This window comes from Sebastes umbrosus, chromosome 13 (assembly GCF_015220745.1).
Source record: "Sebastes umbrosus isolate fSebUmb1 chromosome 13, fSebUmb1.pri, whole genome shotgun sequence".
NCBI classification, from domain to species: domain Eukaryota; kingdom Metazoa; phylum Chordata; class Actinopteri; order Perciformes; family Sebastidae; genus Sebastes; species Sebastes umbrosus.
The window spans coordinates 21,745,736-21,766,841 of NC_051281.1; the positions used below are offsets into that span (position 1 = coordinate 21,745,736).

The following is a 21,106-nucleotide window of genomic DNA, read 5'->3' on the forward strand; positions in this document are numbered from 1 at the left end:
AATAAAAAAAAAATATGGCTATGTATATGATCAAATGGGGTTGAACATAATGGCAACAGTGAAAACCACAGAAAACAAGAGAATAAGAAAAGAGGAAGCCGGTTTTGAAGGAGCAGTCAGTACTAGGGCTGTGTATTGGCAAGAATCTGGCGATACGATACGTATCATGATACAGGGGTAATGATTCAATATATTGCGATATATTGTGATACTGTAAGCAAGGCGACATATTGCAATTTTTTAAATTTAATTTTAGGAAAACTTTCGTAGTATAAAGAACACCAGAAACACATCACTTTAACATAGGCAAAAATAAAATATTTTATACTGCATGCACAAAACTGCATGTGATTATCATAGAGTGGGCATGTCTGTAAAGGGGAGACTTATGGGTACCCATAGAACCCATTTTTACTCACATATCTTGAGGTCAGAGGTCAAGGGACCCCTATGAAAATCACCATGCCGTACCAAAATTTAGGGTAAGTTTGCAGCGTTATTTAGCCTCCTTTGCGACAAGCTAGTATGACATGGTTGGTACCAATGGATTCCTTAGGTTATCTAGTTTCATATGATGCCAGTAACTTCACTTTCTATCTCTAAAACTGAGCCTGCTACAACCTCCGAAAGATTGAACAGTGCCCAGTCCCGACTGCGGGCTGTCGGATTTTTAAGTTAATTAAAAATCAATACAGTGTTTTTGAGAACTGATACAGTATCGCACAACATATGATCACAATACTCGTGTGTATTGATATTTCCTTACGTCAGTAGAGTCTCATGTGTTGCTCTGCTTCTAATGCAAAGTCAATTTATTCCCAAGTAAATAGTGAATTTTGTTTTGGCCTGTAAGTGTGTCAAATTCTTGGTATTTGTCTTTTATTTTGGTAAAAAAAAGCTTGGTTCCTATGTCATTTATACAGGCTGCAGTGTAGCAGAAGGGGTTGTTATTTGTCGTTACCTCTTGTTGGCAGAACTGACAGCCTGTTTTCTCTTTGTTGTCTGCGTCTCAATAGCAGGTTGTTGTCACACACAGTCTGTAAAATGTCTGCCTTTCTCAGTTTTTAGGTTGCTCACGGTAACCCAGATAATCTACCACAGTCTGTCCGTCCTGGAAGAGGAATCCCCCCTCGAGGTTTCTTCCTGTTTTTGCCCTCATAAAAGCTTTTCTTACCCAGGATAGAAGACGTCACATGATGTGCAGATTAAATATAATTTTGTTGGTCACAATTGAGCAAGAGCTGCTTAATGCTATTTAGTTCTTTTATGAATCCAACTGGAAGTTTGCCTAATTTATCCCAGCATTGTTTGTTTGTGTTGATGTGTAGATTATCTTCCTTTGACAATCACAGACAAGTTGAAATTGTCTGTAGGCTTTAATTTTTAGTCCTAAATATGTATAATTATAGTTAGTTATAGTTTTAGTTATAGTTAAGGAACAACTCAAGGTCTACCGGGTGACTATTGTTTTAAAAGGGAATCTTCATTTATTTCATTTTTGTTGTCCTCATTAAAGAGAGGGAAAATCGCTGCACAGAATCAAGACCATAGGCTTCACTGTATGTGGTGCTCTATTAAAGCAGCAGAATATTTTTGGCATCATTGGGCAAAAATTCCATAATAACCTTTCAGCATATTGTAATTCAAGTGCTTTGAGAGATAACTAGACTTCTGCACATCCTCATGCCCTTTTTCAGGCTTTAAAACATCTAGCCCGTGAAGGGAGACCTTGGCCAATCACAGGTCATTTCAGAGAGAGAGCGTTCCTATGAGAAAGTTTGCTCCGGCTGGTGGGCGGTGCTTGGTATTTCCTCAACTGATCTCAACATGGCGGTCGGGTTGCAAACTTTCTCATTTTACAGCTAAACAGTACACTACAAGATGTTTCTGAAAACATTTTATGTGAGAAATAGGCATTAAAGCAACAGAATATTGATTCATATTTGATCAGCGCTGCCTAGTTTGACCGTTTAATCAGAGTTCGCGAGTGCTTGACAGCTGCTCAGAGAAGGCAAGGCTCCAGCTCGGCTCTGATTGGTTGTATTCCTCTGGTCTGTGAAATCTTGCAGATGCCATTAAGAGCACCGGAGGACACAGAGGCACATGATTTTTTTCAGATTACCTGTCTCATGCACTACTGTCAGGATATAGTGACCGTTTTATAAAAATAACTTTTTTTTTTATCATATTTGCTCCAACCTGCCTACTCCAGCTTTAACTGACTACTCATACACAAACCTAGCAGTCCATTTTTGGTCTACAAGTCCAATGTTTTGGTTGTCCCACACCAAATCATGATAACTAGAACACCCACCCACACATATGTTTATCTACACAACTACTCTCAACATGACTTTAACCTTGACCCGACCTCTTCTAACACTAATCCTGCAGCTACAAATACAACTTGTCCTGATTAATGTGTAGAAACAGCCCAGAGGATCCCTTTTTACATTCTGCAAATGATAGAACAGCTAATAAATCAGTCAAAATATATTGTTCATAAACTGACTAATACATCAACGCTTTGTAGTAAAGTCTCCAAGTTTAACAGGGGTTTCAACTTCAGAAGCAGCCTCCTGGAAACATGTGAAGTGACCTATAGACCAGCGCAGCTTTGGTAAATACATGTAATACGGCATCAGTTTAACTCTACATTTAAAATGTACAGAGCTGTCTCCATCGTAGCAAAATGAACAGACGCTAAACGCAATTGTTATTCTGTATATTTATTGATAATAAGACCACTGATGGTGACTTAGTCAATAGTAGACAGCATGGTGCAATTCTTTTTGAGTGTCTGGTGACCCCATGTGTAAGCAGGATGGTATTACAATTTAGTATTTACAGGACAATATCAGTTTGGGGTAAGGGAAAACATACATTCACTAAATAAATTTACAGCTTTAAAAGCATTAAAGGTTTGAAATGTCACAACCAAATACTGACCAAAATTTAAATATAACAGGATCCACAAAATCTAGATGTTCTCTCTCTCTCTCTCTCTCTCTCTCTCTCTCTCTCTCTCTCACACACACACACACACACACACACACACAAGGAAAATACACACTCAAGGTTAAGGAGACAGTCAAATAAAGAGAGAAAATCACACACACTCGCACACGCATCCTGAAAGAGAGATAGAAAATCCCTTAGTGAAACTGTAAACTTAATGCCAACCAAACCATAATAAATATACAGCTAAATTGAAACACCTACATGTTGCACGTTACTACCAACAAAACATTGGCCACAATTACTTTTCCAGTGCGAGTTTCCTATAAACTATCAAACGAATACGGATTAACAGCACAAAGTGCGGAATCAAAACTGCGACACGACATTTATACTGATTAGCATATATTAGTATGAGAAACATTACATCATATAAATTACATTTCCGATAAATATCTACAGGTGATGGTGATGATGGCGTGTTGATGCACTACGTAGAATACGGTAAATACTAGATGGAGTCCCGCGTATCTCTAATGTCGACTTCTCTCACTGAAACATACATTATATTCCACCATGAGAAAACAATTGATATGATTTGATATGACCCTAACAGGCTGAAAATCTGCGTTTCACTGACCTCTTCTGGTTGAACATTTTCCAACCTATAAACACCCAGAATCCTTGTTTTGTTGCACCTGTAACCACCTCGACACCACTGCAACAAGGTGAGAACTCAAGCCTCTGGAGGTCGGCAAACAACAAGATTTTCAGCTGGTGTTAAGTTGCTCATTAAAGCTAAATCTTGACATTTGGGAATTTAGTCAGTCGCTTTAACATAAACCAGAAAGACAAGTACTGAAACACCACTAAGGTGTCAGTATGCTTCAAATGAAGTGCTTGTTGGATCGTCGAGCTGCACACAAATTGGCCAGATGTGTGGAGGTGTGAAAGTTGGCAGGATTTAAACCTTCTCTCTCTCAATCTCTCTTCCTTTATTATTCACACAGAAGAATCCATCAGTTTTCATCTGACAACACAATGTAACACTACGTATGCCTTTGAAAAGAGAAAGTGTGCGCTGTTATCCCTGTTTGTATGATTCACTGTATCTCTAACTTTTTCCTCCCGCTGTTCCAAACCGCCATAAACTATTTTTACCTTTAGACGACACCTCATGCGAAATACAACATTTGAAGCACACAAACCTTTAAGATAATCGAGTGTTAGTGTTGATTTACAGCCTAAAATGGGCCACCAGCATTTAAAATTGGATTTTTTAGCGAAATCAGTTCATTTCAATGAAATCTCTTAACTGACAGTTAATCTTAAGACTTTAATTGATACCGAACTTCAATTCTAACATGTAATTTACATCATAATCTGCTTTTGGGTTAAATTATCAGATCCAAAAAATATTGTGCCTCATCTACAGGTAAAAATATGCTAATCTTCCTTTTCTCTCCTTTGTCAGTTTCCCTATTTTCCATATAAACGTAAAATATCCTCCTCAGCACGCATGATCAGTTCACAAAATGTCACAACCATCGGAATATACAATGGTGAGCAATAGCAAAGTCAAATGCAAAACTAAACCTATCTATTAAAGTATTACTTTCAAGCTTCAGTAATGGCATTCTGTACAAAGATGTGCGGTGGTCTTCTGATGACGGCCGGTGGAGCATGCGTGCGGCCAACTGAGAAGCCAAGTTTTGCCCAATCGCCTATCTGAGACCAACCGCCGTCAACTCAAGACAACTCTGGTCTGCCTGCTTGTTGTAGGCTGTACTGATCCGAGATATGTGCTAATGAGCAACTTCTACATCAAGCAGCGGTGGGATGTGTGGTATAGAACGCTTCGATGCAACAGCAGTTAAGTAAAGGAATGGTGCTTTACAGTAAGATACATTAAGATATTACATTAAGATCACAGGCAGAGAGACAGAGGGAGGTAAATTCCAATTCAGACGTGTGATAGTGTTTTGGGAATTTACTCTCGTCATGTGTCAAGGCTCTTTGTCTCTTCTTCTCTTCCTCTCCCTAAAAAGACATAAACACAAAGAAAGAAGAGTTATTTGTGTATGAATTAAACCAACACTAACTGATTTTATGGCCACTTGGAAGCAGCAAAAACACACTCGTCATGGCAAAAATGTTAACAAACAGTTGCCTATTTATACATCAAGCAAACACAAATCAACATTTGTATTTATTTGGAATCATGTCTTTGGGCACATGACAAATTTAAGTCCAATACTGACTTTCCTTTTAGCTCTGATTTGGTCTCTACTAACTCCTGAAGAAAATATCTGGCTCTTTAGCTGTGAAATGCTCCACTATGTTCAACAACTAGTTGCTAACTTTGTTCATCAGCTGTTTTGTGCTGGACAGGTAGCGTGCAGTGCTGGAAACAATGTTAATGAGCAGTTAAAGTTCGGGTCGGCAACATTGGAGAAACCAGCAAGAGTACGATGTTTTTTGAAACTATCCAGCTGAAAAACACAGCCCAGTGTTGCCAACTCTTTTCCAGTGAAATTAGCTATCAGCACTGGCTCCAAAAGTCACCAAGTCAGCAACACTGACAGCCCGTCCCTGACATAAACAATGCTGGCAAAGTAAGTAAAGTACCATTAACATCATTATCCAACTCTCTCAACAATGCCCAACACACATATGAAACCATTGTTCCTCGCCAGAGTTGACTCACAAACCTAAAACCTTTGCGGGCAAAACAAGCCATGCAGCAAGCATGTCAACTTTAACAACTGAACCAAACATGCTAACCAATTCATCCGTTTAAAACAAGTTGGGAAGAAAGCAGTGTTTTATAATGTCCTCCAACCTGCCTGTGCTACCATGTGATGTGACTTGGAGGTGTGTTCACAGCGTTTCCACATCATAACCGAGAGCAGCCTATTAAAAAATACTCTGATCCTGATCCTGAACATAACTTAGCCCTTTCAGATGGCAATGTTATCTGTGTTGGGGAGCTCTAATAGATAGCCTTGTAGTTAATTCTCAGCTAAAGGAAAATAGGAGAATGTTGACATAATTTCCCAAGACAACACAAGATTTGTTTCTCTCATTTCCCATGTGTTTTCAATGACTGGAAATGTGGTCAATTGTTTTCCAGGTTTTCCAGGATGTGTGGGAACCTGTTATTACAGTTCTGTGACAGCCACACATACCGAATTTTTTTTCCTTTTTTTGTCAGAGCATTTGATTTATTGATTGCTGTCGGGCTGTAATGAGAATTTCAACAAATTCTAAATTTCTAAAATTCATTACCTACCCTAGCTTTAAGCTGTGGGCTGTAAAACCAAAACACCGTGCTGAAATGAACTATAAAATTTAATGCAGAGTTGGTGATAATTCTCTGACACTATAAGTGACACCTTTTACATTATCCTAGTAATGTTATTCATTGTTAGTATAAAAACATTGATTTTAGCAGCTTTAACTCTAAATGTGTGTGTTAAATGTCTCTCACCTGCTACGTCACATCAGCTAAACCATCTCATACTGATTGGCTGTGATGATCCTGGACAGACAGCAGGCCAGCAACATGCCAATCAGCTGAAAGACAGACAGAAAAGGGTTTTGGATTATTTCATGTTAGGGGTAAACAAATATTTGGATTAACATCTTCCCAAAATCAAGACGTTATTTCCTTTGACACCTTCTCATTCCTGTTGTTACTAGTATCTCTCCCTCTAGCATTGTTTCATGTGTTTGTTTAGAAGAACAAGAAGAAGGATAAGCGCCTGTGCATTCTGTCAAAAGTGATTTTGATTTGTCATAGTAAAAACACAGGTGTTACTAATAACATTAACAATGGCTCTGTTTTATTCAGGTGTCCCAGTAAGCCATGAAAGTGGCTGAATTTGAAACCGCCTACTACATACTACAGAGGAACGCAGTATGCAGTATACAGTATACTGTACATACTGCGTTCCTCAGTAGTATGCAGTATGAAACTGTTAAAGTGATTTATTTTGCAGTAAGCTAGATGAGGCTTTAGCCTTTAAACAAGCTCTTAAAGCACTGGACCAAAAAAACAAACTCGTACCACTACTGCAATATAATCGATAAATACAACTTTAATTTTTTTTGTTTGTGACTAATGTTTGTTTGCTTTATAAGATACTGCAGGTTTAGCTCCACCCCCTTAAACAATTTATTGTAACAGCTCATGGTGAAGGAAGACAAACAGGATCATCAACGAGGGCTTTTTCAGTTACAGCCACAAAATAGTGTAATGATATCCCCACATATTAATGTCGAAAAGGGTCATGTTGTCTCAGCAGGTATCTCTCTGCACTGTCAGAGGCAGCTCTCTCCCTCGCTTCTTCCCTCGCCACTGGTTCTCGAGCGAGCTACGCCCGCTGGCGACTGTGGAGCTTTTCAACTCCAAAAAGGCAGATAACCACAGGTTGTTGTTAATTTTATAATGGACATTTGGGTTGTGATATTAAAAAAAAACATCCTTCAACAAGGAAATAAATGCCTCTAATCTACGAAACCGGTCTCTTGCGAGAGCTCCAGCTCATAACGGTCTATGAGCGTGACTGCCCGGCTGGCGAGGTAGTGACGCTGGCAGGCGGTAGCTTGCTGTCACGGCAGTTTGTGGAGCTTCTAAACTCCAAAAAAGTTGGAGCAAATGTTCGATTCGCCATCTGATATCGTAAAACTGCCAATATTCAAACTCTACGCTGTTGATTTCTCGCATCAAAAATGTTCAGAAGTGAATTTAGTGATGAAACAGAGCTACGAAAACTGTAAAAAACGGGCCGTTTTGGCTGCTGTTGTTGTTGTGACCATAGCCTGTACCGTTCCAACGCTTTGCATTATGGGATAGGTAGACTGGTCCGATGCATACTGGAGATTTTTTCCAAATCAGTACGACATCCGGGTATTTTTAGAATACTGTAGATTTTGTTTTTGTTTGCATACTACATGCTATATTTTGGCCAAATCAATACGTACTACTAGTATAGTATGCAGTTTCGAATACAGCCAGTGTGACAGTGAGCCTGCACAATACTCAAACAGCTACACTGAATTCATCCATCATTAATGTAAATATTTACACCTGTGCTTTTCCCACATGTCAAAATGTCTTTATTTATTATTTAATAATAATAATATTAATCATTTATTGATGCTAAAACATCACACATGCCATCTTATATTTGCACATCATCATCTGCAAAACATGACACACTTTTTTTTCAACTCTTACCTGTGAGAAGGCGATCCCAAACGTCACGCCTGCAATAATGGCCATGTTGGTCTCCATGAATGAAGTGACCAGCTCGTAGCAGCCCTGTAACACAGGGGGCAGGTTAGTTTGCAGGGGAGGGTACTGGGACATGTTATATGTGCAAATTAGTGGCAAGATGGATAACTGGGAGACTATCTGAGGCAGTTGTTAGTGAATGGAAAGAGGGGGATGATTTGAAAAGGTGAATGAGGACCTGTCAGATGTAAATACAGTCACCTTCTGACTGGTGAGATTCATAAACTACATAAAGCAGGATATACAGTGACATACTGACCTGGTGGTAGACCTTGTTCGGGGCTAGAGTTGCATTGCGGAGGTCTTCTGGGTTGCAGTCGGAGGAGTTGAAGCAACAGCTGGCAGGAATGCCATTGGAGGGGTAGTACACACTGCCAAACCAGCTGGTGTAGTTGTACACTCCACAGCAACGCAGCTACAAATGCGCAGAAAAGGACAGAGCATTAAGAACAGATGAGAATTAAAAGACTTGTATTATTTTATATTTTTCTCATTGGCAACAAATCTCATGTGAAGACCAAAAAACAGCAACGTGTCAGTCAGTCTGAATAGTTTCCGACTTCACTACCTTGTCTGTTGCACTCAAGCCCTATTGGCTATTATTGAAGACATAAATCTTTAGTTTAATTAAAAATAAAAATAATAATTTCCTAAAAGAGCAGAGCACAGTAGCTTTTAGCAAGTGCTAATCAAACAGTAGAAAATAATAAGATACTATAATCTATAGTTATAGATAGAGATACAGAGTCCCACGGTGCAGATTGAACCGTTACAAACATTCATTCCTGCCGATGTCTATTAAACTCCTCAACAACTCGTAACATAAAGCTATCATAATGACAGTGCAATATGTTAAATTGGGACATTGCAATATGTTGCATATGTGTAATATTGGACTATTCTCTGTGCAATATGGGCTAGACGGTAGACGGTGCAGTGCACTACCGGTGCAATACCTGCCATGGTGTGTGTGATAGTGTATGCCATTATGTACGTGGACTGTGTACGTGTTGAAACATCTGTTTCTGTGAAACTGTTTCCCTGTCTGATGTGGAATTGTTTATTATTGTTGTTGATGCTGTTTTAATTTAGTGTTTGTAACTTGCAGTTGGACGGAGTCCAGGAAATATTTCCCCACGGGGACAATAAAAGTATATCTTATCTTATCTTATCTTATAATAATAAATAGGGCATTTATTGGGGATTATTTTCAGCTGTGGTTTAATACATATTTGGTGAATCATTTTTTATTTATTTTTGATGACTCATAATAATTGTTTTTGGACAATAGAGATCTACGGCATGACAAATAAGCTATATTAGGCTTTGGCTACACATATATAGGCAACACTTGTTTAGAGCTGCAACGATTAATCGATTAGTTGTCAACTATTAAATTAATCACCATCGATTAATCAGTTTTCAAAATCTCTGATTCCAGCTTCTTAACTATGAATATTTTTGGGTTTCTCCTCTATGACAGTAAACTGAATATCTTTGAGTTGTGGACAAAAAAAGACATATGAGGACGTCATCTTGGGCTTTGGAAACACTAATATACATTTTCGACCATTTCGTGACATTTTATAGACCAAACAACTAATCGATTAATCAAGAAAAATAATCGGCAGATTAATCGACAATGAAAATAATCGTTAGTTGCAGCCCTACATTTGTTAGTAGCATAAATTAATTTGAGTTTTTGTCTTTTGATGGGATTTGTTGTCAACAAGAAAATGATAGAATTGCTAGTGTCATCCTTTAAATAAAAATCGAACCTTTAGCGTTCAGGGTTGTGTTTTGACTTCCTGTGGACGCATATTTTAGCTGTTTCACCTTGGTGATTTCCTGTCACGGGGGGATGGGGGGAGGACGGGGGACTCACCTTGTGCTGCAAGTTATCAACAGCGCGGCTCGCCTCATCCTCAGCATTGTAGTTCAGAACTGCGTCAGTGTACGTCCTGTGAAAGGTTCCCTTTATCTGCAGCATGCAAACACGTGCACAGAATCACACACGTTAAGGCATAAGAGTGCTTCACACAGCTTTAGTGTTAGACTTGTGTGTACCATCGTGTATTGCATGCTGACCTCATGGCGAAACACGAATCCAGAGATCCCAGCCACTAACTCAGCGAGGAAGACGAGCGACAGAAACATGGCATACTACAGAGAGAGAAGGAGAAAGAGGGAGATTTGCATAGTTTGCATGAAAACCCTCTGCCTTAGTGTATCATTTGCTTATGTACACATACACACGTACTCTAACACACTCACTTGACCACCATTAGCCGAACTAAGTGCCCTTCCGCATCTATTGGATTTCTGATCCCTCTCCACAGGATAGAGGTCAACCATTATTCCCTTTATCATGTGACCTGAGGCTAATTAACCAGCATCTCATCCTGCAACATTATACCCCACCCTTCCTCCCTACAGCCTCTCACCAGCTTCAGCATCCATGGGCTTCCTCTGCAGGTGGCGAAGCATCCGAACAGGCCAAAAACAATGATGACGGTCCCGGTGCCGATGAGGACGTATGGGGCGTTGGTGGAGTTGTCGGCTATCAGAGAGATGTACGGGCCCAGCATCAACTTCCCCCATACTCCCACTGCCAGCAGGATAGCTCCTGTTATCTAGAGGGCGGAGGGAGGGGGTGTGAGGGGAGTTGGAGAGATGGATGTAACAAGAGAGAGCACAGGAAACAGAATGAAAGCGGGGAACGGGCCTTTATCTCGGCACTCCTGCGAGATTACAATAGCTGTGTTTTAGCAGCCGTGGCGAGGGGGAGGAGGAGAGAGGGGATCAAGGTGGAACAAAAAAGCAGAGCAATTAGAGTAAGGAGGAGGAGATGGCAGACAGAAGACACAAATTCATCTGCCGTTCTGGATAGCAATCACCTGCTTTATGAATATGCCTGCACACACACACAGAAAGAAAGAGAGAGAAAGAGAAAGGGGACATATCAAAGAAGCTCTTTGATCCGAGGCGAGACGCTTCCTCCTGTTGCGCCTATCTTAGCATTTCAAATGAAGGCTGCGGATAAAAGAGGGTGTTGTGCGTGGCAGCTGAAGCGGCGTGTGTCTCAGCTGGGTATGTCTTACTGGCATTGGAAAGAGAGCGGGGTGTGGAACGGCTGCTGATGATCAGACTCCAGCGAGGGCCAACTCATCATCCTAACCTCCCTCCTTTCCAAGAGGAGGCTGTTCGCCGTCCTGCTGCCAGGCCCTCTGACTAGAGAGGGAGCAGTCTGTACAAAATGTCTCTGTGCACCCTGAAACCTCGAAAACTGATGAGAAGAACGCTCTCAGCTCTCAGCGGAAAATGAGCCAATATGACTGAAACAGCAATGACTCCATCAGTTCCCTCTTAACAATTAGTCAACAATGTCCTGAGGCTTAATGTCACGTTACGTACAAATAACAAGAATTCAGAAGTGATTAACAACTATACAAACATGATTTCTTAGGGCTGCCATGTTCCCTCTCTGACCATAATTCTGCAGGTTAATGACTGTGTTAACAACATTTACACTTTGCCCCATTGGCAGGGTGTGCACATAATGACTGGGCAAAGGTTTTTACCACCATGACATATCACCAGTCTGTTCTTTGACTGCTGTATTGTTCTAGATTTGGTCGCAGTTTAACCGCAGGTATAAGGCGTCCTTTTAGACTGGATCACAGTGAGAGTGGTTTTAAAATGTCTGTTACTAGCTACTGTGTAAAACGGCTGAACTTGATAGTGTCTCATGCAAACATCCACACACGAATTTGCATATCAAAACTATGACACACAAGGACGATGAGTTTCAGCTAAGGGTGAAATGATAAAACACATCCCCACACACACACACACACACATGCAGCTCCTGGAGAAAGCACAAAACTATATTTTGAAATTATAGATACTCTGGTTTAAGGCTGCAACAAACAATTATTTTCATTATTGATGAATCGTTTGGTCTATAAATTGTTAGAAAATAGTAAAAAAAATGCCTATAAAATTGTTTTTTTTTGTTCCACCAACAGTTCAAACCCCAAATATATTTAGTTTACTATCACAGAAGAGTAAGAAAACCTCTGAATATTTACAAAATCATGTAGCAACTCATAATATAGTAACTGTGCATAATGTAATAATTTAATTTTAATAAAAGCTCATGATGTAGTCATCAGCATATAATGTAAGAAAACCATGAACGCATAATGTAATAACAGTTTGTTTTTGTAATAACTTATTACATTATGAGAACATTGTTGAATAATTTAATAAATTCAGCACATAGTGTAATCATTTTAAAAAAAGAGCCCTCTGCTTGTGTCTGACTAGAGAGAGAAAGTGGTTAACTGATCATCAGAATTGTTGTTGGTTTCCCACACTATTGCTAATGCATTTCTCTCTTTGTATTTATAACTTAAAGATGTAGCTGTGGTTTCCATTACGTAAGCTGAACCTGCAAAAGAGGGTATTATTGACGAGCTGTGGGCAGTTAGATGCGAGTTGGATGAATCCTCAGTGGCATGACATTTGATGGAGCTGAACCACATAGTGAGAACTAAGCCGGAAGATTTTCTATTTAAAATCGTCTCAAGAGTTGTCTTGCTTTATCTGAATCCTCATCCTGTTGTTCCCTCTACAGCTGTAGCTGCTGTGTGCACGGATGACATTTTCTCAAGGCCTATGTGTCTTTTGTTTGTTCAGTAGTGTACAATCTCTAAACACTTGTGCTGTAGCTATTAGTGAGGCTGAAAATGTCCACTTAAACTATAGAGTCCAAGCATACTTACTGAAAAAATGATCTGAAAATATGAAATGAAATATGGTAACAACATGGTAAACATAGTCAGAGACTCTCCAGGCTCCACTTGGCCACTTCGGAGCAGCTGTAAAAACAACATTGACATACAGTTTCATCACCATACAAAGCTGATATGGTGAATGTGTTAGCAAATAAAAAAATCACTATTTACACATCCAACATTAGCAATGACTTGGAGTCACGCTTCTGGTCACCTGATGAATATAATTCCAATATTCACTATTTTTTAGCTCTGTTTTTGGTCTCAACCAACTCCTGAGGGAAATATCTGTCTCTTTAGCTGCTAGATGTTCCACTATGTTCACCAGCTAGTCGCTAACTTAGTCTGTCCCCAGTTTGGGGCTGTCTATTCATCTGACCTATTGTTAAAGGTGCAATTGATAACACTGATAACATTCAGCCACTAGATATCACATTCTCCCTCCTCCGTTCCATTGCATTCCCCCTAGAAGTGGGAACCAAACATCAGATATCTTCCTCAGAGATAAACAAAACATTAATTTTGGACCCGTCAACATTTTTTAAATGATTAATTCATAATCATAATATTTTATTTTTAGGAAAATACATACTTTTATTCAGCCCCTTTCTAAAAGCTCTGTATTTAATTATTCATCTCCATACTTTTTTTTTTTATCAATTATACCTTTAATATAAAAGTATTGAGCAATGCTGCTTTAACTAGTCAGAAGCCGGAGCTGTCTCAGGTTGTTCTTGGTCCTAAAGGAAATATACACCTAGCTATCCTTCGCAAATTAGATTATACAGAATATTTATTTATAAATATTCCTGTAATGAATGAAAGGCTTTGATAGTGAAACTGAACAAGTTTGTTTGGAAGGGATGCACCTTTAGGTCTTATTGTAAATTGCTTTAGACTAGGGATGAGAAGCATGGATGAAATGATCTATCACAGTACATTATATGTTATAATGTTGTAATTTTAGATCACAATATGAATAAATATATTGTGACATGGTAAATTTGTTTTAATGATGAACTGTTTATGGATAACAAATAAAGACAAGAATTTATGTTTAAGGATAATGCAGCAAATTAAATACTTGACAAATGAAAGATACTTTATCAAATCGATGCAAAAATCCAATACTGCCATAAATCAGTTTTGCTCATTGATTTTCAACCTTGCCCACAATGGTCTTATAATGTGGTTCTCAAGCTGTGGGTTGGAGCCCTCCAAGCAGTCACAAGATGACTAACAGTATAAGAAAGCAGAACAACTCATTTCTGCTACACAAAATTATCCTGACTTTTCTGACTTTTCTGACTTTTTTTTATCTTAGCTTTTAGCTTGTGAATTACTGGATAATTTTTCATCTTTAGGCCACTAAAAAGTATTAAAATAACACTATTTGAATGTTTGATTGAAATGGCCACCAGGCATACACATGATTATGGTATTAAGCCAAAAGCCCAAAAGGTTGAGAAGCAGTGAACTAACACCTTACACTGTATATAAGAAGTGGACGTTGTCACCCATTGAAGTCACCCATTGGTTTGTGGACTGCCGTTTTGAAGCCTTGAGGCATTTTGGTTGTCGCCATCTTGGTTTTTGGCCTTCGCCATCTTGTTTTTTTGCAACCAAAAGTGACACGAGAGGGTGGAGCTAAGTACAACCAAACGCTAAGACATTTTTAGGCAACCAAAATGTTAAAATTAATGAACTGAAAACACACTGTGAAAGACTGTGTAAGAAGTTCCAAGACAAAAACACGCACGACTCCCAGACAGGACAACGCCGTGGTAGCAACCTGTCAATCACAAGGTAGCCACGCCCTGAAACAAACCCTGCTTTATGGTCTATTTGACTCTAAATTGGACCATAATTTACAAAATGAACATAATGCTGTATTGAAGAAGACTTGAAACTAGTGATTGAGACCATAAACTCATGTTTACAATGTTTACTGAGGTAATAAATCAAGTGAGAAGTAGACTCATTTTCTCATAGACTTCTATACAATCAGACTTCTTTTTGCAACCAGAGGAGTCGCCCCCTGCTGGCTATTAGAAAGAATGCAAGTTTAAGGCACTTCTGCTTTGGCTTCACTTTTCAGACCTGGAGGAATCCCACTGCCTAACACGTAGAGAGACGAATCTATATTGTGTCAAAGTAACGATTATTTTCATAATCAATTAATCTACTGACTATTTTCTCAATTAATTGATCAGTTTTGTCTTAAAAAATGGTGAGGAATTAATATAAAGTTTTATACAGCCCAAGGCGATGTCTCTTAATGTCTTTTTTTGTCCAACCAACAGTCCAAAAGCCAAAGATATTCAGTTTGCTATCATGTATGACAAAGAAAAGCACCACATCCTCACATTTGGGAAGCAGCAAACGTTTGCCATTTTTGATTACAAAGTAACTAAAACGATTATTGGATTATCAAAATAGTTGCTGATCTGTCAATCGCCTTATCGATTAGTCGACTAATCGTTGCAGCACTAATGTAAAGGACGCCTTCTTTTCAGCCACTCCCCGGCTGAATTGAAGGCCTGCAAGGCTGATGATTCGATTGGTCGGTAATGACATCTACGGTTTCTATTAACGGCAATTCTAGCAGCCAGAGTAGACTGTCATTTCAGAGAACAGTCCTCTAGATGACGATGTACTCACTGTTTATGGCCTACATTATCAGTAACAAAATGTCTCGCCCCCTAAGAGCTTCCGCTGCATACAAATAACGGATCGTCTTGTCATTGCTAAAGTGTTCATTTTAAAGCCAACGGGGAAATTAAGTCCAAGGAGCTGGGGCAAGTCATCTGCACTTCATGTGTGCTGCTGAATCCCAAACAGCTCCAGACCCCCTTTCTCCCCCCCTTCTCCTCCCTGCATGTTTTGTTTGAAATTCAATGCCAGGCCGGCCACCCTGGTTACAGCACAGTTTAAAACAGGTCACCCCTCTTCCCTCCTCCTCCTCGTTCTCCTCCTCCTCCTCCTCCCCAGGCCTAATAAAGCAACAGAAGGTGCGATGACAATATATGCTGGCGAGGACACCCCACAGACCCTGCCACCTGCTCTGCATTTAACCGTCCCGTGTGTGTAAAGTATGGCGACGTAGCTATTCACACATAAGACATTATTCGCCGCGACAAGCTGATGACAGTGAAACCGAGGCCTCGGCATTGAAGGCAGCTCTCCCACTGCCAGTGAACCTCTCCATTGCTTCACCCCTCGGGGGTCGAAGACAGACACTAAGCTGCGAGACACTTCTGCACTGTAGACATCTGAAACCTGACGCTGTCGATGTAAGGGAGCGCAAAGAGACGCCTCAATCCTGACTAAATATAAAAGTTCATGTCAGTGACAGCAGCACATGTCTGCAATGCAGGGAGATACGCAGCACAGCTCTTCTCTCTTTAAGCATTCGTGAACACAGAACTGAAATGCTGATATCAGCTTCTGTGTTTCCACCAGGACTCTCCTCTGCAATGGTAGGGGTTGGTTTAAGAAAGCAGAGAAAGTACTCAGGACAGATAAATCTCTTCCATGTGTTCTTATTAGATAATCCTACCCTGGCTATGTCTGGCTGTGATCAGAAATCAGCCTATAACCCAGAATTATGGTCAAAACCGCACTAAGTTCATCAAACTGCTTGTCACAGTATCATATTGTTGCTTGCTCGGATGCTAAATCATATGTCAAGACTGATGATAATAAAAAGGTAAACAAAGGCATATCCAAACCATTTAAAACCAAACAGGGAATAAGAAAATACTATTTTAATTCTTAATCTCAAGAGTAATTTATCCCAAAATTGGAGGCAAATTTATTTGGTTTGAGAGATGCTCTCTGGAGTGATCTGCTGGCTCAAATCCTGAGGACACTTACTACAAAGAGCCTTAATTACAGTGAACATATGAGCACAATCTATTCTTCAAATGAGTGTTGTTATATACTGCGTGCTCAGCATTACAGCATTTTTACGAATTTCATATCAGAGTGAGGCTTTGCAGCTTTTAAGACCTTGGCAAGAAGTCCTTCAGAGGTATTGATTCATTGATTTTGGGGTAATTTGAGGCTTTTGCGGTGCTGTGTTATGCGTGATGTTGTCAAGCATGTCTAATGTTTTTGCGGTGGACAAAATATCACGCAGAGACAGTGGAATGTGCACACGTCCACGTCCAACCCCAGCTGGGTACAGGTGCAGGACAAAAACAGCATACAAAGGAAAAGGAGAGGAAGTCCACACACTGATATTTGCAAGATCCCCAAAATGTTGCCTGTTTTTAGTTCGCATGGATGTTTGTACGCGGAAAAATTTAATTATTGGGAGCTTGCGAATGCCTTTTTGGTTATGGAACAAAATATTAGAAACACTGGCAACTATTTTGATAATCATTTAAGTCATTTTTCAGGCAAAAAATGCTGACAATGTTATGGATCCAGCTTCTCCAATTAGTTTAGTCCCCAGCATTTAGAAACTATTGGGCATTTTGCATAATTAACACAATTAGCATTATCACATGTATGTATATTATTTCAGCGACTGCTTGGCCGATTCGGACAACATTGGAGTAGTGGTTCAAAATTCAAAATAGCCAATTAAAACCATATTACAACTCCCGGACAGCCACATTTTTTATGAAGTTGAAGTCAATTTAGAAGTTTTAGAGGATGCTGAATCGATTGGATTGGACAGAGAACTTATTTGAAATAACTTCAACTCAAATAACTAGACTCACAATTGGGTATTGAAGGTAACAATGGCAAGAACCACGCCAAACTAGAATAATATGACTATGGCTAAATAATATCCTCAAGGGAGAAGGGAGAGCATCATACAAATGAAACATGTTTAACAGGTACACTCGAACATGTGAGTTCTGAGACAGGTTTTAAAACACAAGTAGATCAGAGCAGAAAACTGTATGTGCACTAGTAACTCAACGCGTTACAACTTGAAAACTTTCATTAGGCAAGAGCGCCGTGCCGACATATAGGTTTAAACTTTGTAGTACTCAACATTTCCGGGTTCACATTGCTGGCCAGTGGACTAAATGTGAGGATTTGCTTATTTACATTGTCTTACATTATAGTAAACTGAATATCTTTGGGTATTGGACTGTTGGTCGGACAAAAAAAAAGTTAATTATTATTTATTAATCGATAATTTAAAGCAACTGTTAGTTGCAGCTCTACCTTTAATACAATGCTGTATTATACAACACAACCAAAAGTATAGCCTCAAAAAAAAATGTCAACAAACTACGGTAGTAGTCTCAACATTAACTTAACATTTAAAGTAAGTAGCAGGTTTTTTCTGGTTTAAGTGCAGTGGTGGAATGTTCCGTAATACAAGCACTATACTTAAGTTTGAAGTACTTCAGTATTTCCATTCTTTACTTTATACTTCTACTCTACTACATATTGTACTTTTTACTTCACTACATTCAACTGACAATATTAGCTACTACAAATCCAGATTGTTAATACAAAATATAAATCAACTAATAACAAGATTTTGAATGCTTGATTTTACTTGTAACAGTATTTTTACTACTGCAGCTACAACATAAAATGCTTTTTACATCTTACTGCCTTGTCAATAATCATCAAATATTAGATGTACTCACAGGGGCCATTATGCTGCAAAATGAGTACTTTTACTTTAGACACTTTTGCTGATAATACTTCTGTAGCCTATGTTTAATTAACTATGATTTTGAATTTGTAGGACTTTTACTTGTAGCAGAGTATTTCTACACTGTGTATTATTACTTTTACTGAAGATTTTGAATGCAGGACTTTTACTTGTAACAATAGTATTTTTACACGGTGGTATTACTATTTGACTTAAGATTTTGAATGCAGGACTTTTACTTGTAACAAGGGTACTTTTACATAGTGGTATTACTACTCTCGACTGCAGGTACAACATAAAAATGCTTTTTAAATCTTAATGCATCAGTAATATTAGATGTACTCATAGGGGCAATTATGCTGCAAAATGAGTACTTTTACTTTAGATACTTTTGCAGATAATACTTCTGTAGCCTTCTTTAAATTAAGCATTAAGCATGATTTTGAATGCAGGACTTTCATTTGTAATGAAGTATCTTACATGGTGTATTATTGGCCTATCTGTATGGGAATATCTATAGCCTACTAAAGGGTGCAAGGTCCCTTTAAGAATCTATAGCAACCAGCCCAAAATGTGCATTATGTGTTGATAAAGGGGCCTTATCAAACAGACAAGGCCCTTCACGTTGCTCTCATCACACAGAGTTAAATGGTGATGTTATAACATCCTCTTCCTCTTCGCTGACTGACAACAACCATGATGCTATGTGTGTGTGTGTGTGTGTGTGTGTGGGCTACAGTATGTGGACACCACTAACCAGTCCGCAGCCAAAATAATGTGCAAACCTTTAAACACGAGTTATATAATACAAAGACGATAAAATCCACATTTTAAACGATGAATTAAAGCAAGCAGTTTTTATTTTCCATGCACACAACAACAGCATGATCCCGTCGATGATGCTGCTGCTGCTGCTGCCAGAGAACACCCTCTTCATCATCACGCACAACAGAAAAACACATTATGGTGGATTAAAAACAAACGAGAGAAAGGCTACGTACCCAAAACACGAAGGAGTATACGATGAGGAGGGTTTTGAGGCAGGTGATGACCGGTTTAGTCTCCATTGTGGAGCCTACGTTAAACCCCAGTGTGTTAATAACGGGGGGAGAGGAAAAAACGTCTTGTCGCGTTGCAACCGTTCAGTGATGCAGCCACACAGCGTCACTGGAGGCGCGCACCACACCAGCCTGCACGTTACATTATCACACATTTAGCTCCTAGTGAGGGATTGTATCCTTTATTGTGGAGACAAAGCAATACTGGGCCCATTATGTCATTTCCCAAAAGCATGATAAAGGTTCGGCAAGGTTTTTGTGTGTGTGAGAATAGCAGTGGTGGATTGTAACTAAGTACTTTTACTCAAGTAGCCTACCTTTACAATACAATTTAAAGGTACTTGTAATTTATTTTTATTTATGCTACTCCACTACATTTCTGGGGGAACTATTGTACTTTTTACTGCACTACTTTTATTTGACAGGCATTTTTTTATTTATTATTATTTTAATTATATTACATAGTTCAAGCTCTTGTAACTGTACCTAAGTACAATTTTGAGGTACTTAAGTATTTCCATTCTATGCTACTTCTAGGCTACTCCAAAACATTTTGGAAGCATATATTGTTCTTTTTAGTCCACTACATTTCTAGAGGAAATATTGTACTTTTTACTGCACTACTTTAATTTGACAGCTAGGTCCTAGTAAGTGATTGTATCCATTATTGTGGAGACAAAGCAATACTGGGCCCATTATGTCATTTCCCAAAAGCATGATGAAGGTTCGGCAAGGTTTTTGTGTGTGTGAGAATAGCAGTGGTGGATTGTAACTAAGTATATTTACTCAAGTAGCCTACCTTTACGATACAATTTAAAGGTACTTGTAATTTATTTCTATTTATGCTACTCCACTACATATCTGGGGGAATTATTGTACTTTTTACTGCACTACTTTTATTTGACAGGTATTTTATTTATTTATTATTATTTTAATTATATTACATAGTTCAAGCTTTTGTAACAGTACCTAAATACAATTTTGAAGTACTTGAGTATTTCCATTCTATGCTACTTCTAGGCTACTCCAATACATTTTGGAAGCATATGTTGTACTTTTTACTGTACTACTTTTATTTGACAGGTATTTACTTATAGTAGTGTGTTTTAATTACATTCAATCTCATGTACTGTACTTGTAAGTACAATTTTGAAGTACTTGAGTATTTTCATTCTATGCTACTTTATAGGCTACTTGTAGGCTACTCCACTACATTTTGGAAGCATATATTGTTCTTTTTACTCCACTACATTTCTAGGGAGGAAATATTGTACTTTCACTACTTTAATTTGACAGGTATTTACTTGTAGTAGTGTATTTTAATTATTACATTACATGGGTCAAGCCAAGTGGTGGATTGTAA

At 38.8% G+C, this 21,106-nt stretch overlaps 1 protein-coding gene across 1 annotated transcript; it reads right to left on the reverse strand.

The window, feature by feature from the left end:
* Positions 1-2,713: 2,713 nt before the first annotated feature.
* Positions 2,714-19,849, reverse strand: tspan7b (tetraspanin 7b). The gene is made up of 8 exons (XM_037790021.1): positions 19,687-19,849; positions 10,702-10,890; positions 10,346-10,420; positions 10,143-10,238; positions 8,517-8,672; positions 8,201-8,284; positions 6,449-6,534; positions 2,714-4,998 (listed from the first exon to the last, which is right to left on the reverse strand). The coding sequence occupies exons 1-7, from the start codon at positions 19,750-19,752 to the stop codon at positions 6,466-6,468; spliced, it is 735 nt and encodes a 244-aa protein (XP_037645949.1). The 5' UTR covers positions 19,753-19,849; the 3' UTR covers positions 2,714-4,998; positions 6,449-6,465.
* Between the last annotated feature and the right edge of the window lie 1,257 nt (positions 19,850-21,106).

Coding starts and splice junctions, on each gene's coding strand:
- tspan7b (XM_037790021.1), bottom strand. CDS start 19,752: ATGGAGACTAAACCGGTCATCACCTGCCTCAAAACCCTCCTCATCGTA. Junction 10,239..10,345: donor GATTCGTGTTTCGCCATGAG/GTCAGCATGCAA, acceptor TGCATGCTGCAG/ATAAAGGGAACCTTTCACAG. Junction 6,535..8,200: donor TTGGGATCGCCTTCTCACAG/GTAAGAGTTGAA, acceptor TCTGTCTTTCAG/CTGATTGGCATGTTGCTGGC.